Below are 22,539 nucleotides of genomic sequence, written 5' to 3'. Positions count from 1 at the left end.
GATAAAATTCCATTTTCCGCATTTTTTTAACAGCATAAGGCAAGCCAATAATGGTTTGTAATTTGTTCTGGAAAAGACATGCGTACATACTTTAAATAAAAAAAGTTTGAGCTTTGAGTAAATTTTTTCAAAAAAAATCTCAAATATGTAATTTTTTGAAAAATCTCAAAGTTTGCCCCCTTATATCTCTGATGGGCACGGATGAAAAAATTTGAAATTTGGCTGAACGTTAGCCCCTAGCAAGGTGTAAAAATTTGGAGTTGCAGACTTGCCTCATATAGGAGTTACAGGCCTGAAAAAATGGTCAAAAATCAAAATGGTCAAAATTTGAGCGTTTGCGGGCAGGCTAATTAAAATTCAAATCAACTGTCTAATGAAATAAAAATTAATCAATTTTCACCAGATTTCACAATGAATACAAATTTATACAGGGTGGGCCAAAGGAAAGAGTTCAACTTGATATTTGGCAGTTATTGGATTTTAAGGGAATGCCGAAACAGGTCGATTTTTATTTTTAAATTACAATTTTTTTATATATATTTTATACGTCTCTATGACGTGTCATTGTCAGTGACGTCATCCATCTGGGCGTGATGACATAATCAATGATTTTTTTAATGGCAATAGGGGTCGTATGTTATCTCATTTAAAAGAGTGTTCAATTCTCTGTTCAGTAGTATAAACAATAATATAATGGGTGGCCAAAAAATAATTTTTGAATTAAATTAATTGACACAAAAAGAAGAATGTATGTAATTTATTTAACTCAAAATACATTTTATTATTGTCATAAAATAGAAAAAAAAATTAATTATTACTCAAATAAACTTTGCTTTTTGCTTAAATTAAATGTTCAAACTGTCAAGAGGTAGGTGGGAGGCTGTTTGTGATTTAATTTAAGCGAAAAGAAATGTTTATTTGTGAAATAAACATTTTTTTCTATTTTATGACAGCAGTACAATGTATTTTTAGTTGTCACAAAACCCCTATTCCTATTTAAAAAAATCATCGATTACGTCATCACGCTCTGATGGATGACGTCACGTAGTATGAAATGTATCCCAAAAAGTTGCAATATAATAAAAATGGACCTATTTCGGCATTTCCTTAAAATCTAATATGTAACTATTGCCAAATATCGAGGTGGACTCTTTTCTTTGGCCCACCCGGTATAAATTTGTATTCATTGTGAAATCTGGTGAAAATACATTAAGTTTTATTTCATAAGACAGTTTATTTGAACTTTAATTACCCTGCCCGCAAACGCTCAAATTTTGATTTTTGACCATTTTTTCAGGCCTGTTACTCCTATATGACGTAAGTCTGCAACTCCAAATTTTACTTCTTATTCTACTTGCTAGGGGGCTAACATTCAGCCAAATTTCAAATTTTTTCATCCGTGCCCATCAGGGATATAAGGGGTCAAACTTTGAGATTTTTCAAAAAATTACATTTTTGAGATTTTTTTTGAAAAAATTTACTCAAGTCTCAAATCTCGAACTTTTTTTATTTAAAGTATGTACGTATGTCTTTTCCAGAAAAAAATTACAAACCATTATCGGTTTGCCTTATGCTGTTAAAAAAATGCTGAAAATGGAATTTTATCAGTTTACCTTTTCCAACTTTGAGGTTCATTTAAGGCCTTACGGGTAGTTTCAAATTAAATAATGCTACAGGCAATTTTTTTAGAGCATACTTTTCTAAAAAGTTTGGTTTTTGATTTATTGTTCTAGGACAAACCTCAGTAAAAATATTGGCTAAAGAGCGAAGCCATGTTTTCCGTGAAAATGATCGACACGCTTTAACAAAAATGGCCGTCATCGGCAAACTAAATTTTTAAAAAATAAAATGAATGCAATTTTGTACTCTCCATAGACTGAAGTTTAAAAGGTAGAAAAATAAAAAATATTGAAAATAGTCAAGCAACCACCTTTGGACCACTTGGCTTGGATTGACCCAATAAGAATGGGAGAGGATAGGCTACCAAAAAGAGCACTGAATGCTAGAATGCAGGTAAAGAGACCGGTTGTAAAGCCAAGAAAGCGCTGGGAAGACACAGTAAACAGCGACGCACAAGCCATTTTAGGAGTCCGTGTATGGAGAAGAGCAGCCACAGACAAGAAAGGGTGGAGGCAAAAAGTAAAGGAGGCCAAGGCTCAATTTGGGCTGTAGCGCATTTGGGCCGTAGTATAGAAGAAGAAGAAGATCTAACGACGTTGAGTTGGAATTTTTATCATTGTATGAATTAGCCAGCTTACTAAAATTTTTACCGCCAACACTGGTGATGTACCCTCGATACTCGAGAAGACAAGCATGGTCCGACCGATTTTATCAAAAAGTAAATACTTTTCACTCTTATATATTCTATTTCTCTTTGCCGACGTAAACTGGTGAAGAGTGCCACGCCACACTCCATCGGATCCCGGCTTAAAATGTTAACAGCAATAAAAGATAAATACATTACCTGTTCTGGTCCTGTGAATTTTTTTCCTTCCCGCACCATATTAGCCAACCAATATGTTCGCCTGTATAGGTTTAATATGAGACACATCGTCGTATCGGCGACTTCTTCTACACCGTATCCCGGCACATTGCACACCGCTATACCCAGTTCTCCTGCAGCCTTTACATCAATATTATCTACACCGCTTCCTATACGCACTATAATACGCAGAGTCTTGAATTTTTCTAAGTCCTCCTTAGTCAAGATAATGGTGTGCCACATGAGCGCGCCCACCGCCTCGTTGAGCACTTTCTCGTGTATTTCGCTGGTACTTTGCGCGTCGCAAAACGCCACCGTGGCCACGTCTTTTAAAATTGGCATTTCTATCGAACAATCACGACCGTCCAACAAAGCTACGAGAGGCCTCGTCTGCATGGGTCCGTTGGAAATTGGGCCGCGTGGCTCAAACCTAGGCCTTTTGGGCATCATTTTTCTCTTGTCCATTGGGTGCAACTAACCACACATGCACAAATTGGTGCCACTGCCACGCACGCGCACAATCACACCACCTAGCACTTTGGGTTCCGAATGGGTTCTTCTACTGACCACAGCGTCCGCGACTTGACCCTTCGGTTACCTTTCGCGGTTTAGGGTGCGCTTCATTGTCGCACATGAAGATATCTGTAACAAAAAAAAACGATTAGAAAATTATATTCAAATTAAACAGAACACTAATCTACCCTACATCTAATTTTTTTTTGAAGAGTTTCTAATATAAACTTCATGAAAATAGGGGTTTATGTACGAGGGGAAATATTTAATTTAAAAGTTAGCAATACAGATTATATTACCAGAACTGTTCGATATATAGTAGGGGAGGAAAGTATGCTAAATTTGCAGTTACTCGAGCGTTATGGGGACCGATTGGGTTGTGAAGAGTAGGTCCTAAAACCAAAAAAAGTTAAGTTTTCCATAAAATGGGGGACTTTCCATTTTTTAATTTAATTTTCCATTTCCAACAATAGTTTTTTCCGATTATAGAGCCATCTATCCATAATTCGAAAAAATGCCTCGAATAAAAGTCGCTTATTTTTCCGTAAAGAATCCAAATATGCAATAAAAATTGGGGGCTCCTATTTAACATTTAAAAGTAACCACCCCCAGTAAAATACGTTGCTCATTTCTCGAAATATCACGGGGTTCGTATTTAAAATTTTAAATTTACCCCCCACCCCTCTCCGTGGGAGTCGTGTTTGGTATCATTCGATAGATTTTTGAAAAATATTAAACACGTATTTTCTAGATTTTCGAGCTGACGTTTATTTCGCGAAATATTCGCTTTTTTGTGAAACTTTGTGACTCGCCCCGCCTTTTGCCGATTTCCTTACGCCCCGCTCAAATCGTCAGATTTTTTAAATATACACTCTTTTGCATGTACTTATGTTAATCTGACGATTTCGAGTTTTTCTAACGATAGATTATTTTTTCGGACCCCCTTTAACGAACGCCCCTGTATTAAGAGCCAATATAATATGGTAGAGGTACATTTACAGGGTACAAGGTTTCTCCTCATGTGATAATCTGACGCGCTTGAGTAACTGCAAAAATTCCCGCTTGGGTTTCCCTACCAATAACAATCTGACCTAACAAAGAAAACGAAAGCTTTTCGACAAAAACATTTTAATTGTTAATAAATTAGTCTCTTATTCATTTAAAACACTTATTATAATAAGAATGTATTATTATAAATTACCAATGCCTCCATTGAAGGTCTGTCTTGAAAACTGGGAGCCAAATCTGGAGATGGGGAAAATATGTGGCACTAATTCAACTGTGTAAAACAATTCATGAATCTGGATAATTGCACCTTTGTGTCATTCTGATCACAAAATAGTTCTTTACGAAATAGAATTGTTTGTGCGTGATTTTATTTCTAAATTATTACAAACAAATACTAGTCAATTATTGTTTTATCTTTTTAAAGTCATCACAATAATTTCATAAGGATTCTAAAACACAATTCCCATAATCTGATTTTATTTCGACTTTGACCGTTTTTTCACAAAAACTTCGCCTAAAAACATGCAAAAAACGACACCCATTAGGCGCCAATATCTCAAAAAGTATTAACTGTACAAAAAATTCTTACAAAACATTGTTTGAGTGACTGTACTGTTTGTTAAATGATTAAATCTAATAATAAAACACTGAAAAGTGCGTACGTAGAGTCGTAGAATCTGTTTTTCTATTATTGATTCCCTTTCGTGTTCTACTATACATTTGTTAAGGGTTCTGCCAGTTTGACCGATGTAATTTTATTGACAGTCACTATATGCCAGTTTGTAACTTATGTCGTAATGTTTGTAACAAGTCAGTTTGTATTAGTGATGTAACGAATGTTATTTTTTGAACATTCGCGAATACGAATGCGAATATTTGCTACCGACATTCGCGAATGCGGATGCGAATGCGAATATTAAGTTTTTTTAAATTTTGTTTGTATTTTTGTAATGTTTTCTAAAGTTTTAATGAGAAGTTAATTGATATTTAGTTTAAATCAATCTGAATCTTAAGCTTTAATACATAATAACAAATAATAAAATAACGTGAAGGCTGATAATGTGATTATACGAGGTTAAGTTACCTTTTTTTAATAAAAATGAATGTTTGTGTACTTTGTACGCACGTAAGAAGTTATACTTCTATTATATGATTTCAACGAAATCAATATACTTTAAACAGTGTATTTATATTTTATTTAAATATTAAACTAATTTTAATACTTACTACTTTCCAAAGTTTTTATTAAAACAATACCAAAAATTAAAAATATAAAACAATAAAACACACGCAAACACATTGAAAAATGAAAGAAAGAAATTATTTCTGAACACCGCACGCAGAATTTAGCTACCGAGACATGAATGATGTGGGAAGATATAGCAACTAAATGTTTTAAACTTTTTTGACAGTTGCTTATTCTCTTAGTTTAATCAAATAAGTTTGATTCTTATGGAGTTAAGATATTAAAATACAACAAAATATAGACTAAAAAAGCAATATATTTAGATGCAGATTGGTAGAAATTTTGTTGGTAATCAAATTATGTAAATCAAAGCATTACCTACTAGCTAGGTACATTTTCCAAATAGGTATGTAATTTTTTATTACAATATGTACTAAAACATTTACAATTAGGTACGTAACTATTTAAAAAGTCACTACAATTATAAACTTGCTTTTTGTCTCTGTCCTCACAACAATATAAACCAATATACACACAATTTGTTTACCCATAACCATTGACGTATTAATAAAATAACCGACATATTAAACAATTATTGTTGACAGGTCATTGTAATTATGTAATTACATCAGAGAACGTATAACGTTTAAGCTGCACCCAGGACCAAGACTTTTGATGAATTCGCGCACATATACCATTTACTCCCAACGCGCCTAAAGAAGTATAACTTCAAAAAAGATAAGATTTGAATAGATTTTGATTTTATTAACCTAATATTATCCTCAAATTATTATTTTTTTCTGATGTTGATATTCGCAAAACATTCGCACAAATCTCGCGAATACGAATGCGAATATGCAAAAATATGCGAATATTCGCGAATGCGAATACGCTCGAATATTCGTTACATCACTAGTTTGTATACATCACTGTGTAATTGGTTCCTTTTGAGTTTGTATTTGCTTACGTTGTTTCTTCTGAAAGCCTATGTTATTCCTTTCATTTTTTATGTGTTTGGCTATGTTTGTGGATATCTTGTCTAAGATGTAAGAGAGCAAAAGGTACTGAGTTTATCTCATGTGGTGGGAAGACTAATTTCAGGGATTTCTTATTCAGTTTTTGGTTTAAAATTTTTGTTTGTTTGTTGTACCCATTGTATACGAATTCGCATCCATCCCTTATTTAAATGATTAAATATATAATTTGGCATTTTCGTTGTTTTATAAATACCAGAGCCACACAAAAATGTAATAAAACCATGTTTACTCTTCCAATGTAGCTAAATCCAAGGTATACTCGAACGGAAATAATAAATTCTATGAAACACAATTCTACCGACATTTTTTATTTACAATATTCGAAGAGTTATTTCCCATTATATTCAAAATATATACGATGTTCTGTTTTATTGCTTTGAAATAAAACGAAAACGAGAAACAATTGCATATACGTACGTAATGTAATGGTTTAGCTGGAACAGCTAGCTAGTTTATAATAAGTACCTGTTGGTGCTTAATCCTAACTGTACTCGTACAATATGAATATGGACATCATTACAATTCGATACATCGCTGGTAACTAATAACGTTGGTTAAAGGAAAGGTTTGTAATACAAGGCGGCTCTCGCATTATTCTGATAATGAAACTAGTAAACGTATTTAGTTTTAAATTGCAAAATTTGCAATATTCGATATATCAAAATAACTGTCAAAGTTGTTTTAGTTTTTTTGGATCTCTTCCAAAAATATTAATTTTTGGTAGATACAATACTATGTATTTACTTTGTTTAATGTTACATTTTTCTTTGTTTCGTTTTCTGTTCGTTCATTCGTTCGAAAGTGCAAAATAATTTGTTATTCTGTGGAGTGTGGAGTCACCGGGCGAACCCCCCGATAAAGTACCTTGGGACGAGGATGCGATGGATAGTCGCAGTGATTTAAATGGTTTACATGGATTTCCATCTAAACAGCTAGAAAACCTGATAAGTAGCGATTTTACCCATTTAAAACACATTGGACTTTTGATTTTCCAATTGGGACCATGCAAGTTCGGAAGAACCTGGTTTCATAGCTCAGCAACATTTTTAGCACTTTTAATTAAATTGGCCAATTATATTAGTCCTGGTTACTGGATAATTGTCAAGGCCATAGCCCAAAAAAAAATAAGAAGATCAAGTAAGATTGACGTTATATTATTAAAAAGTAAACATTGCATTCAAAGGTAAACAAAATACAATTAATTAAATTCACTTTAATAATTGTATATCCAGCATATTACATCAATATTGTGGGGCAACATATAATTTTTACAATTTATAACACAGCATTTGCGAAATCCCATTTTCTTCAATGACAGAAATATACGTCAATTTGACAATATGAATTATTTAAGAAATATTTAAGAAAGTTGAAAGTTTTCTTCGCAACTCGCGCACAATCGTTTCTCGTATCCCCTCCAAGTACTTGCACACAGCGAATAATAAAGAGTGGCAATTTATGGCTTCTACCAGAATTAACACAACATATATGTAATTGTCAATCTGTCCTTTGGAACTTTTCCGCCTACAGCTTTGTCCCCTGGAAAACAAAAGGTGTCGTCTGGAACAGCTTAATAATAAAGCGCAGTTTCGTCATAATTGTACACGAATGCTGGTTCATAATTTTTAATCAATGAAGGTAACGTATCCGTTATCCATGCCGAACAAGTTCGCATTACGCAAATATTCGGCCATTTTTTCAGGTTTTGCTTTTAAAACTGGATCGCTGATAGGAACATTTCGGGACCTCTTCTCACCCACTCGCCTAATGCCTGTTCGACGTCTCACTCTTTTCCATTGCGTTTTCCTCTTTGGGTTAATTTTGAATTAGCTTGCCAATCGTTGATAAAACTTTTGGTTTTTTAAAAGTTTGCTCATATGAGCTTGTAAAATCATAACCTTTTAGCATTTTCGATTTTACTGCAATTTGATTGTTTCGCGTATTCAAATACAGATCATCCCAAACCCTTTTTTCAGTGTGTCACAGATTATCGAATTCTCTCTAACGCATTCCAGTTGGAAGTGACAGAAAAAACGTACCTCTGAGATTATTACACATTGAACTTAGAAAATTATGTATTCCTTGCAGTGGCGGATCCAGCATCGTCAAGAAGTGGGCCGATTGGCTAAATTTCTATGAACAATAAATGAATAAATTAATGTTTTTATAATCTTTATATCGCCGCCGCCTACGAAAAGTATAACTCCGAAAAATGCCGTTAAGAGTAGAACTTTCAATGAACGCCGCGAAAAATATTATTTTCGATTATATGATTGTGAAAATTATAATCCCTAATAAAGTATTAGCGAAAAAATTTATTTTTTGAAGAGTATCGGCAAAAAACATTTCTGTTTGTGGGTCCACGAAAATTATAATTAGTAAAAAGTTCTCAGAAATAATTGTTTTCGTCGGCAGAAACAGAAAGGGAAATACTTGTTTTCGTCGGCATCTATTATGAACTAAATCTTTTCATTATAAATATTTTGGGAGTTATAATCTTCGCGGACACGCATATAAAAAAATTGTAATCGCCAATACTTATCAAAGAGTTATTATTTTCACGGGAAATGTATTAGGAATCACATTAATCATAGGTACCAGCGATATAAAACTTGGTTTGAGAGGGGGGGGGGGCAATCGCCCCCATCGTCCTCCCCTGGATCCGCCACTGATTCATTGCCGGGCATTTGCATATTAAAACGACATAGTCATAGATATATAATTGGTTGGTGATTACAATACTCTAAATAAATAACCAACCAACGATGCGAATAAAGATAATTTGACACAAAAGTAATCGATTGTTACAGTATTTTCACAATATCATAATGGTAAAATGACAATTGTAATTTCTAGGTTATGACGTTTATATAAATATTCTGACAACTGTCAGATTTAACTAAAATGTCATGTAATGATTTACGACATTCTTAAAGTCTTATATGGCGTCAAAATTAATGATGCACTAGAAAAAGGGTTTGGGATCAGCTGTACATTAACTTTTTCTTGTAAAATAAGATATTTTCTCTTCGAATATAACAATGCCATGATTCACTTATTGCAAACACGTATTCTCAGTTTGAAAATTATTGATAGCACAGTTTTTACGTATGTACCTACTCGAACTCATAAACTTCGAATACAATGCAACATACAACACAAATGCCCTGCGCCGTAAAAACTGTGCTATCAATAATGTTCAAACGGAGTATTCGCTGTGTGCATGTACTTGGAGGGGATACGAGAAACGATCGTGCGTGAGTAACGGAAAAATCTTGTAACTTTCTTTAATTCATATTGTCAATTGAAATCGTCATATTGACATATTTCATACCTACTGTCATTAAGAAAATGGGATTTCGCAAATGCTGTGTTATAAATTGTAAAAATACAACAAAAAATTGTCATTTAAGTTCTATTCGTTTCCTACTTGTTCCAATACAATGTTTACCTTTTAATAACATAACCTCAATCTTACTTTTTCTTCTTATTCTTTTTTGGGCTATGGCCTTGACAATTATCCAGTAACCAGGACTAATATAATTGGTCAATATAATTAAAAGTGCCAAAAATGTTGATGAGCTATGAAACCAGGTGTCGCTCTTCCGAACTGGCACGGTCCCAATAGTCTCTGGTTGAATTCTAAATTAACTGTTTCTAAAAATTGATTAACAGTCTACAAAGTGGGATAGACATTTTTAGACAAATGAATAATTACTTTATTACTTGTGGATGTTTCGACAAAGGGTGAAGTGGTGGTCATAACAAAGTAATAAAGGAATTTATTAAGGAGGGGGTATGGTTTGAAATATTTAAATTTTTTTATTATTTCAAATAAAAGTACATGCTTTCAAGAATACTCTCTGAAAATTTCAAAATAATCGGAGTAAAATTACCAGAGATACAGATTGTTGAATATCCCTACCTTCGACTCGCTTTGCCGCGGCTTCGCGCCAGCACGCCGGAGCGTAGTAAGAAACGTTAAACAACTGTTCGCCTTCTCTTTTGTAGATTACTCCCCAATTTAAAAAACATATTCCAATGTTCATTACTTTACGATTTGGCAGACAAATAAGAAGATGAAGATGCAGTTGTCAAAACTTTAAACGCATTTTTCTCAAAACTGCTTTTTCAAATGCGGTGGACATTGTAACTGAAAAACTACTCGGCCGATCTACCTGATATTTTGCACAGATTTTCTTTAGACATTTCGTGAGGTAACAACGTCGAGATATTTTTCGTTTTGTGCTTATTTTTTGTTCAACAATATTAAATCTGTTGGTTTTCACAAAATTTTTGTCAAAAATTTCGTATTTTTGACTTTTGAGTGATACCAAAAATTCAAAAATCATTAAAAATAAAAAAACTCGACGTTGTTACCTCGTGAAACTCATAATCTAATAAAATCTTTTTGAATTTTTTGTTTCGTATAATCCAGTGATGAGTTCTGATGTCCACCGCAAAATCCATTTTTTTTGAGCTGCCTGCCAAAATTTGTCGCCAATGGCTTATTTTTCAATATTTTGGATTGAATTTTTTCTTAAATATTCTTTGAATTGTACTTAATGTGTTTATTTAATTTAAAAATAAAATAATTCTACCATAGTTTCGAAAAAAATTCACAAAAATGTGCTTGATATGTTGATTTCAAACCATACCCCCTCCTTAATACAGACCTAATACCTAATAAACCAGACATCATTTAAATTTTGAGGAAATTGTACATAAAAAATTATTCGTTTAGTCGCGTGAGCGGTATTATTGCATACGTATTCCTATAAACGAATAAATTGATTAAGGAGTAAATGGAAACGTTTCGGGACCTCACATTTTTTATATTCCATAAAACGGGATATTCCTGTAACCGGTAGTCTAATAAGCATGTTCTGTAAATATAAGTCCGTGCCGAACCCTTACAGTTTTCCCTAAAAGTTTATAATCAGCAAACAATGGAGGGAAAATCGTCTTCGAACGTAAACCTATATAAAGCCAGCAGCAGCAGCAGCAGCCAGCTAGTCGCCCAGCGCCGAGACCGTGCACTCGAAGCAGGGTTGCCAGATGAAATTTCAGAATATCCCTAGACTGGGGCTTCAATTTCCCCTAGAAATCCCTAAATCGTATTTATTCGACCTAAAAAAGAAGAAATTGACAGATGACAGCTGTCAATTTAATTTAGAACCTATTAAACACTTTAGTTTAATCCACTTTAATCATTGATTAGGTAATATTTTAATGTTTACTTAGGAATATTTATGTCAGGGAACAATAAATAATGACAATAATAATAATATTTGAACAAAAAGATATTTAATAACAACAAAAAATGGCGCCAGCACAGTTTAATAAATCCCTAGATTTAAAAAAAAATCCCTCCAGAGCTCCAAAAGCTTCAAAAAATCCCTAGATTCGGGGAAAATCCTTAGACACGGTAACCCTGACTCGAAGTTGCAAAACAAAGATAAATGTCGTTATGGCAGTAACAAAGTTTCGGGATGGAGAAGGCGGTTACATGCACCAGTAATTGGAGTTAGTTTCCTCGGACGCATAACTTCTTTGGACCAGTAGCGGTACGAACGGCAACTTAAATGATCCATTTAAACTTTCGGTAATTTAATTACTCGAGTAATCAAAAAGAAATAGATTTATGAGTTTTCCTAATACATATTATGTATATTTTTTAAAATACAATAGCGGTAAGAATAATTACAACAAAAACTATCTGTTTGACCCACGATTAGTTTACCGTGAGTATATGTCATATGTTGCTATAAAATATTACTTTAGCAAATAGAATAATATGCGACGAAACTTTTCGATAGAACTCTTTATTGATTGCTATACGTGTTTACAGGTCTAATTTTCGCTCGCTACTACTACTACTAAAATTACAAAACAGCTCTCGACCAGAAATCCCGGGTGGCGGGGAAACAAAAAATGTCTATATCTGTCCTACAAAATTTCACTTTGGAAAAAACGTAATTAACTAATCGTCATCACTGTCCTTCTCAGAAGCTGACAATATCGCTTCACTCACATAACTTTCCAAATACCTACTTTCTAAAGAGGATTATAATAAATGTTACCCAGAAATTATATGAGTAAGAATGAATGTATTTTAATCTTTTAAGAGATTTCTGGAAAATAATTTACCCTAACTTTAAGAATGGTCTGATATGAATTTACATCGTAAAATAAAATCGAAAAAACTAAAATTAACTAAACTATAAGGAGGCGGAACACTATCATCAAAGTTTTTCATTCCGGGTGGAATGTGTGCCGCTCTTACTTAGAGCTCTCTGATTCGCTTATTGCGGTGAATCACTCCGCATTCTTCTTATGTCAAATCTTGTTGTATGACTTGGCTTTCGTTACAATTTTCTTCCACTCATTTCGGTATGTGCATAGTTCCCTCTAGTTTCTAACTTTCAAGATTTTGATGTCTCTCATGACCTGGTCCTCCCATCTCTCTCTGGGTCTTCCCATTGGTCTTTCAGTTTCTGGCTTCCATCTGGTGACCTTTCAAGTTTTTCAAATTCAAAAAACAAAAAATTTTCAAGTCGATTTTTCTAGAAAACGATGCATTCTACCGACTTAAATCAACAGTACCTTTTAGTACTAGAATACTTCACAATTAATTAATCTAGTGTCAAAATGGTTAAAAGGTAAAGACAAAAAAGTTATGCGATAAAATAACCGTTAGCTTACGCAAAACGGACGCCTATGACCAGTACTAGAAATTCGCAATTAATGGAATCGATTTATCTCTAGAAGATAAATAGGCGTACCAGTTTTCTTTTTTCTAAATAGAAGCGTTCTGGAGATATTAAAAAAATTAACTACAAGGCGCCATTTTCAAAGAGCTCCATCTCCCCTAGGAAGCATTTTCGGATTAGGTGAATTGGGTTAAATTGTCTTAAAATTATCTGAGGAATCCCCGGTCGTCATTTATCGGGAGTTTCTGGACACCCTGTATATACAGTATGTATGGTGCCAATGAAAGGATAAATTCGTTATTTCGTAAACCGACGACTTTAAGGAAAAATCCCGAAACAGGTCGATTTTTATTTTTAAATGATATTTTGGCATGTATGTCATACTAGTGACGTCATCCATCTGAGCGTGATGACGTAATCCATTATTTTTTTAAATGAGAATAGGGGTCGTGTGCTAGCCCATTTGAAAGGTCATTCAATTCTCTATTCAGTAATATAAACATTTTCATAATTACTTGTACAGGGTGTCCAAAAATATTTTTTTTAATTAAATTATTCGACAAAAAAAGAAGAATGTATGTAATTTATTTAACTCAGAATACATTTTACTGTTGCCCGAAAACATAAAAAAATGTTTATTTCAGAAATAAACATTGCTGTTCGATTAAATTCAATATTACAGCCAGCTCCCGCGAGCCACCTGACTCTTGGAAGTTTGAACATTCAATTTAAGCGAAAAGCAATGTTTATTTGTGATATAAACATTTTTGTCTGATTTCTGACAGCAGTAAAATGTATTTTGAATTAAATAAATTGCTTATATCCTTCTTTTTGCGTAAATTAATTTAATAAAACAATTTTTTTTGAACACCCTGTATAAATAATTATGTAAATGTTTATATTACTGAATACAGAATTGAATAACCTTTCAAATGAGCTAGCACACGACCCCTAGTCTCATTTAAAAAAATCATCGATTACGTCATCACGCTCAGTTGGATGACGTCACTAGTAGGAAATATATGCCAAAAAATTACAATTTAAAAATAAAAATCGACCTGTTTAGGTATTTTTCCGTAAAGTCGCCGGTTTACGAAATAATGAATTTATTCCTTTCATTTGCACCATACTGTATACATATTATACAGTGTTCCAACGAAAATTTGAGCCCCACCCCAGTAACTCAGAAACCAAGAGTTTTTTCAGAATATTTAAAAAAAACATGTGAATTTTCCTCTTTCCTTGTCCCGCATCAGCCCCCCAGTTTTTTTTAAATAGCAAATGTAGTCGAGTGGCACATTATTTGAAAGGTATTTGTTTTCTCTGCAGGATCCTCTAAGTTTTTTTAATTTGCGGAATAACCTTAAAGATAATTTTGGATTTAATTAATTTATAATAAATTTGTTAAGTCCAAAATTATCTTCAAACTTATTACGTAAATTAAAAAAAAATAGAGCGTCGTTTAGAGAAAAAAATTAACTTTCAAATGATGTGCCACTCGGCCACACTTGCTATTTAAAAAAAGTGGAGGTCGATGCGGGGCAGTAGTGTCTTACATTTGAGGGCATGAATTTTGCATGAACATTCGTCCCCCTTCCATTAAAAATCGACGTGTTTTTTTTTTAAATTTTGAAGAAGCTCTTGGTTCCTGAGTTTCTGAGGGGGTCAAAATGACACCTCTCCCACCATTCTAGCTCAATTAGGACAGCTTCTACAACCATTCCAAAAAAGTATGGTCGCGTTGTTTTGGAATTTTTTGGAAAACTTTACATAACCATATTTCGGAAACGGTTTGAGATAAAAATTTAAAATTTTGTATTTTTGTTTCCCTTATTGGCCACTATGAGTATTCCAAATTATAACCAAATCTGAAGAGGGGTGGAAATTAGGTGTGTTGAGTTGATATGGAATGACCCATTACAGTAATGTACAAGTAACCAAACTTATCTATAATCTTAACAGCTTAAACCTATTAGTTCCTATGTCTGTATTTTACTTTGTTGTATGTTCACTTTGCAATTTCTATTAATTTTTGCAATATATCGGTTTTGTTTTTTTTTCTATACTTTATTAAACTTGTATTTTTTTATATTGACGATTTATCAAATTTCAAAAAATTGTATTTGTTATTGTTATTATTTTTTTTCTCTGACTTTATGTTAAGCTTTGTCCATAAAATTTGTATAATTTTCAGTGACAACTAAGCATATATTTCTATTCTATTCAGTCGCTTCGATATATTTCGGTATATTTCGATACCCACGAGATAGTACGTCTTTTTTACTGACTTCCCACAGATATTACAGTTAAAAAATAGCAGGCCGTAATTTATCGATTTTTCAAGTGCTTTTCGGCTTCGTTTCCTGGGGTAAATGATGCTTCTGGATTAATGTTTCAGCAAAATTAGATCCCATGAGGGAATCACATATTTAGATAAAATTTATCTTTAACTATATCCAAGACAGCAACAAAGAAGGGGGAATAATATGGAAATTCACAGAAATATTTATTAGGAGCTTTTACAAAAATGTATTTATTGTACTGGAAACTTGTAATTAATCTGCCAAGAAGTTTCTGAAAAACAAAGTATTATTGCCAAAAATGTTTTGGCGCTTTGGTTTTATGATATAAGGCTTTTTATTATGTATTATAAAGGCAAATCAGGTTATGTATATAGCTTGAAATTGGAAGAAATATATTGTTTTTTAGATGTAATCAATTGAAGGGCTTATTTCCAAAATCTTACGTTTTATATTAAAAAATGTAATTAAGATTTTAAGATTTTAGAAAGAGGTCTAATGTTTTACAAATTATATTGTCAATCTTTAGACGGGCGTACACAATCTTAAGAGGCAACAGTAGCGATCAACAGGTAGCAACAAACGCGGTCCAAGATTGCGGCTGTAATTTTGAATATTTTGTCGAGATATTTGGCACACATATTCGTAATATAATGAAGAATGGCGGTACAGAGCCCAATTTGAGAAATATGTTAGTACATAAATATGTGGAAATGACTCTATAACTCAATAAAATATTGCAAAAAGGAGCCTGTACCGCCATTAAGAAGAACAAAAAAATACACTTTCTTCAAATAAACTTTTTTATCCCATGCCTAGATTTTGTGTCACATTGGATCTACTGAAAATTGATTTTCTATAACAAGAAATCGAACGTGACTGACTCGGCAACATTTAGCGCGCCTAGAGTATAAACATTATTGTTTTTGATAGTATAATGTCACTGTCAGTGTCGAATTACCGACGCACTGTTGCCTCACTGTTGAAAGTTCGCAGAACTTTCGAAAAACAAAAATATTGATGACGCGCTACTGTTTACTCTTAAGCTTCGTAAGTGCTAAAATTAAAATCACATAACCTGGACTTAAGACGTTTTGGGAATAACAAGGTATTAAATATTATTAATATGGGGTAAATTTTAATTAAGAAACTCAAATATTAGATACAGTCGGAAAAATGAAAGAATACCCATGAACGATCACATCAATCACTTATTTATTGTATTTGCTGTCTTTTTCTATAAATAACAAACGTTTGTTATAGAAAAAGATAGCAAATACAAAATAAGTGATTGATGTGATTGTTCATGGGTATTCTTTCATTTTTCCGACTGTAATTGATCAAAACTGGATATTTGCTCTTAGTTTACAATAATTATTGTGAACAGCTTTTAAAACTTCTTCAATCATCATCGTCATTAAAGTTTTCAGCAGCATGACTTTTATCAGCCGATAAAACTTCTTGCCGAAATGACACGGCAGGATGCTCTTCGAAAATACCTATTAGCTTATAATATATAAAAGTAATTTAACATATTTCAACTTCTCTTTCTCAATTAAATGGTCTAAGACCTTTCTGTTAGAATTGAGACGTCTATTTTATGTGCCTCAGCAGTCCTCGCCGAGAACAAACACATATCCAAAGTTTTCAAATATAATGTGGGGTACCCCGTCAAAATAGCCCCGTCGAAAAAGCTCCGACAAAATAGCCCCGTCGAAAAAGCTCCGACAAAATAGCCCCGTCGAAAAAGCTCCGACAAAATAGCCCCGTCGAAAAGCTCCGACAAAATAGCCCCGAAATAATATCCCACACACAAAATAGCTCCGACAAAATAGCCTGCAGACAAAATAGCCGCGGAATAATAGCCCGCCGACAAAATAGCCCCGACAAAAAAGCTCCCTTCAGAATTCATCATGAAATAATTCCTTAAAAATACATTTTTTCGGACATGGTAATTATCCTCTATTCACATGTTTATCTTAACCACATTAAATAAAATGGTCTTTTCAGAGAACTCGAGTCCTGTCTTCTCTGCTTCTTGGAAGTTTGAACATTTAATTTAAGCGAAAATCAATGTTTATTTATGATATAAACATTTTTTCTGTTTTCATGCAACAGTAAAATGCATTTTAAATTAAATAAATTAAATACATTCTTCCTTTTTGTCAAATAATTTAAATTAAAAAAAGTTTTTGGACACCTTGTATAAATAATTATGTAATTGTTTATATTACTAAATAGAGAATTAAATAACCTTTCAAATGAGCTTAAAAATAAAAATCGACCTATTTCAGGATTTTTCCTTAACGTCGCGGGTTTACGAAATAACGAATTCATTCCTTCCATTTGCACCATACTGTACGTCTGAATTGCTGATATAAATGAGTCAGATTAAATTAAATTATTAGAAGAATTTTTTTACTGAGCAACAACATTTTTGTTTAATTGATTAATATTTTGTATTTTGACAACGACGTCCGAAGTGGAAGTCGAAACGTTAATAAAGTAATTTTTAAGTAAATTGTGGCTTATTTCCCAATTAGAATAGTAATTTAAAATAAATGGTACTCCGTTAAAAGGTAAAACTTTTTATTGGAGGTGTTTTCTAAGAGGCTGTTTTAGCCGGGGCTGTTTTGACCGGGGCTGTTTTGACCGGGGCTATTTTGTATGCGATCTATTTTGTCGAGGCTATTTTGTTTGCGGGCTATTGTGTCGAGGCTATTTTGTGTCCGGGCTATTTTGACGGGGGCTTTTTTGACGGGGCTGTTTTGACCGGGCTATTTTGACGGGTCACGAAAATGTGGTCATCAGTCAAAGCTTCTTCAGTTTTCTGTAATGTTTTTTCTACTCTTCCCGTTTGCTATGCCGTATGATGAGTCTAGCCAAGTGGATTTAAGACGGTTTGCGAACAAACAAATGTGGAGATAAGACGTACTGAAAATAAATACAATTTTAAAATGGGACTTTTTGCAACGACACGACACATCCACCGATGGATGAGTTTACCTTGGGAATGAACGTAGTATCGACCTGAAGAAATCTACAACGTTTTCAATAAAATAAAAACATCGAAAAATCGAAATTTTGGATTTAAGACAATTTGGAAATAAGCTCTTCAATTAGCCTTTCAGTGCTAACGCATGGTCTCATAGACGGAGCTAACCTATTCATACCGATAATTAACGATCTATTTCGATATTCGGGCTAGGTCATTCAATAGCTTCATATTTTACCTAACCGTTGATAGTATTAAAATATTGTTGAACGTAGATACATAGTTCGTTCGTTACACAAGATTTCGGTCTCAGAGACGGATGTTAGCTTTTGCGGCTGTGCTAAAGGTAAGGATTGTAACTTTTAGCGTTGTATTTTTAGTGAATAAAAAATTATTTTTTTTACTTTTTAGAAATAGAAATGAACTACGAAAAGTCGAAAAACAAAGTACAGTTGTTACTCATGTAATAAATTTATGTGCTTAGAACACATAAAGGGTATATGTGTAGAATGTTCAGAAAAAGATTGACTTTTTTTAAGTGTAAAGTTACTTCGTATTATTAGAATTGCTTAAGTATGGTTATTATAAGTGGATAATTTCATCTTTAGTTTAAAAATAACTCAGCAAATTTTTTGTTTAAATTAAGATTTTAGGGTTTTTTTTCTCACTTTTTAGAATAGTTGCTTGTTTTTGTTAAGGAATTATTTTTGTCCAAATAAATGTTTATAAATATAATTTTTAAATAAAACTGCATTTATTTTAAATAAAAAAGTATTTAATAAAACCCTTAAAGTAATTAAATTTAAAAAATTTGTAAAATTTACAGTACTAGGGCATGTAAAAACATACGGTCCCAGAGACGGACGTTAGCACTTATGTCAAAATACTTCACGTTAGCACTGAAAGGTTAACGGCAGAAAATATTCCACATAATATATCACCATCATCATCAAGGCCTTTCATTCCGGTCGGACTGGATGGAATATTTTGCTTCTCTTACTTAGAGCTCTCCGATTCACTTATTGCGGTGAATCATCCACATTCTTCTCGTGTGTTGTTAAAGTTTGTTGTATGACTTAGCTTTCGTTACAATAATTTTCTTCCACTCATTTCGATATGTGCATAGTTCCTTCCAGCTTCACTTTCAGAATTTTGATTTCTCTCATGAACTGGTTCTCCCATCTCTCTCTGGATCTTCTCCTTCCGGTGATCGTCTTAATCAGTACGTCGTTTTTCCTTCTCTCTATGTGTCCCAGTCATCTCAGCCTCTGTGCTTTAATAAATCGAACTATCTTCTCCCTTCATTATGTCTCTTAGTTCATAGTTAATTTTTCTCATTTCTCGTTTTCCATTATTCATCATTCAATCTTCGCTTGTCCACTGCTGGACATAGATCTCCCTCATAATTTTCCATCTATTTCGATCGTGTGCCTCTTGCATCCAATTCCTATGACGACGTTTTAGATCATCAGTCCAACGTGTTGGTGTGGACGACCTCTGCTTCGGTAGGCATCATCTCTTGGTCTCCATTCCAGTATCCGTTTTGTCCATCTATTATCTGTCATTCGAGCCATGTTTATGAGCTATATTTCCATTATTATCCGGCCCATAATCCGTCTCTCAAATAATGGAAAAGATTCGCAAATTCGAGGAGGATCATCGTTCTGACGGACAGCGACGTAAACATTGCGGGAAAGTAACGATAACGATAATACATATTTTTATGAGACTGAATAATCATTTTTTATATGATAATAATTATAAAATGATATCTTCTACAACTCTCCCAATGTCACAACTTTCGTAATTCCACCCGTATACATCGACAAAGCAAACCAACCACTAAATATCGATGTTAATATTAACAACATACTTCAGGTAGTAAATTTAGCCTTGACCATTAAAAAAGTTGTTACTGTGAGCATAACTTTCTTATTTTGACATGCCCCCTACGACGAATAATTAGGATGCGCTTATTTGTTTTAGATTAAATACAACGGTACAATTCATAAATAAGAAATGAACATGGATATACGATAAATACAATACAATGTAATGCTGAGTTTATGACATCTTATATTAATGACCATTTCTTAGATAGTGGGCGCATTCAAGAGATGATATACCATGAAATAATTGTCGACATTAAGATGTTACACCTAAAAAGTAATACGGTCATCATCATCAGCATCATCCAACTAATTTACGTCCACTGCTGGACATAGGTCTCCCCCAATTGTTTCCACACTTCCCGGTTTTGTACTGATTGTTGCCAGTTTTTACTAATCCGCCTGATATCTTCTGTTCACCATTGGTCTCAATTCTATTAGCTTTCGTGTCCATCTTGAACCCTTCAGCCTGGCGACGTGTCCTGCCCAGTTCCATTTAAGCTTGGTCACACGTTGCCAGTTCCGTTTAAGCTTGGTGACACGTTGTATAACATCTGTGATACCGGTTCTTTGTCTGAGATTTTCATTTCTTATCAGCATGGATCTCTTCATACGCTTTTGAGCAACCCTCATTTTCGACACTGTTGCCTTGGTTAGAGTCAGTTTCTCTGCTCCATATGTCATTACCGGTAGCACACATTGATGAAACACTTGTCTTTTTAAACTAATCGGTATACTGCTCCTAAATATGTCTCTCAATGCTCCGTAGGCTACCCAAGCAAGAGTTATACGGCATAAAGTAATACGATAGGTTTTTATATTGATTGTCCTTGTCCTTATTGGTCTTTTCGCTTTTGGTGTCTTGTAAAATTTGAGTTGTACCTTTTTAGTCGACTGTTATTAATTTAAGCCACGTTCACATGACAAGAGCTTAACGCGTTCACATGTTAACGCGTTCACATGTTAACGCGCGTTTAACCATCATGGCTATTCTGACCTTCGAGACAGCTCTTTGAATAGTTGCCTTGAGCTGCAACCAAACACTTCTCTAAACTTCTCCTTCCTACGCTTCTCATACCCTCTATTTTTCCTTGAATGAGTCTCAAAATGTTGTATCTTTCACCTCTCATCGCATGTCCGAAAATTGCAATTTCCTTTCTTTTATTGTGTTTGCCATTTCCCTCTCTCTGCCTATATTCGTGACTCTACCTACCCATGAAGTGTAGTTATCAAAACACGCGTTATGCGCTTGCCATGTGAACGTGGCCTTATTGCGATCGTCGATACTTAGACCACGTTACATGACAACCACTTAACGCGCGTTAAATGCTTGTCATGTGAACGCGACCTTAGAGGTGTAGCCCAGAACATTTAGAACAAAAAAGAACCGGAATAAATGCACCTATCGAATTATACTGTTTACATTGTGTTCAGGATGACGCCAGGAAAAAAATCTACAATAGAAAAATGGGTAGAAATGCATAATAATTGCATTTTAACCTTTAACTACCCGCGCATCAAGATATAACATAACTACACGCGTGGCGTACTTTATACGTCACACGAAAATACACTTAAAAACAGCGGATTTGTTTATTTTTTTTTGAAAAAATACACTTAGTTGTTTGTTATAAACCTTATTCGGCATCAGTGAATACTTGGAGTTCCTTGTCAGTAAGCCAATTGGGATTTATAACTACTGGAATCATGGAATAACTGGATTCCATGATAAATAAAATTACTAATAAAATTTTTTTTTGAAACGTGATTTTTTACAGGAGAAAAAGTATTGTTTATAAAGAAAAATATATTTTGTGCCATAATGATTAAAAAACAATTGAAATATGTACTTATATTACTACTTATATTAATATAATCGTGGCGTATATTGTCCACCACCGGAAACAACAAATAATAAACTGTAAATTACGATCTTCCCAGAACGCCGATTATAACGAAACTAAAATCAAATTGTAAAGCACATTCCAGTGATAGGTTAGAGAGGTAAACAAGGTCAAAAACAAATTTTTAAATATACAGGGTGTTTCTAAATTCATGCGACAAACTTCAGGAGGTGATGAAATTAATGGGTATGAAAGGTATAAAATTAATATGGGTTCTTCCTATAACAAAATTTCCTCAGCCCAACCCTTAAGGGTGATATCACCCATAAAAGGTGGTAACTAAAATTGAGTTTTTATTTTTTTTTTAAATTTCAGTAAAGCTAAAAACTTGAAATTCTGTAATTTTCGTGCACTCGCAAAGGACTAACCACGTGTATTTTTTCAATATTCCTATTACATTATACGGGGGTGAAATTAGCAACCCTTACTTTATTTCATATCAAAACTTTTTTTTCGAGACGAAGTTGTATGAAATAAAATTTAACTTAAAATCCTTGTTTTCTTTAAAACGT

The 22,539-nt window shown here is 33.5% G+C and overlaps 1 protein-coding gene across 7 annotated transcripts in view; it reads right to left on the bottom strand.

Moving 5' to 3' along the window:
• Positions 1-22,539, bottom strand: part of LOC126884565 (C-terminal-binding protein) — a 355,935-nt gene that overhangs the window by 84,424 nt on the left and 248,972 nt on the right. For all 7 annotated transcript variants that reach the window (XM_050650532.1, XM_050650537.1, XM_050650535.1 and 4 more), the window contains one exon: positions 2,465-3,124. In XM_050650532.1, coding sequence (XP_050506489.1) covers positions 2,465-2,947 — 483 coding nt within the window. In that variant the 5' untranslated portion in view covers positions 2,948-3,124. The remainder of the gene's footprint in view (positions 1-2,464; positions 3,125-22,539) is intronic.

The sequence above is a fragment of the Diabrotica virgifera genome, chromosome 5 (assembly GCF_917563875.1).
Source record: "Diabrotica virgifera virgifera chromosome 5, PGI_DIABVI_V3a".
NCBI classification, from domain to species: Eukaryota; Metazoa; Arthropoda; class Insecta; order Coleoptera; family Chrysomelidae; genus Diabrotica; species Diabrotica virgifera.
This window is presented reverse-complemented; position numbering and strand designations above follow the sequence as displayed.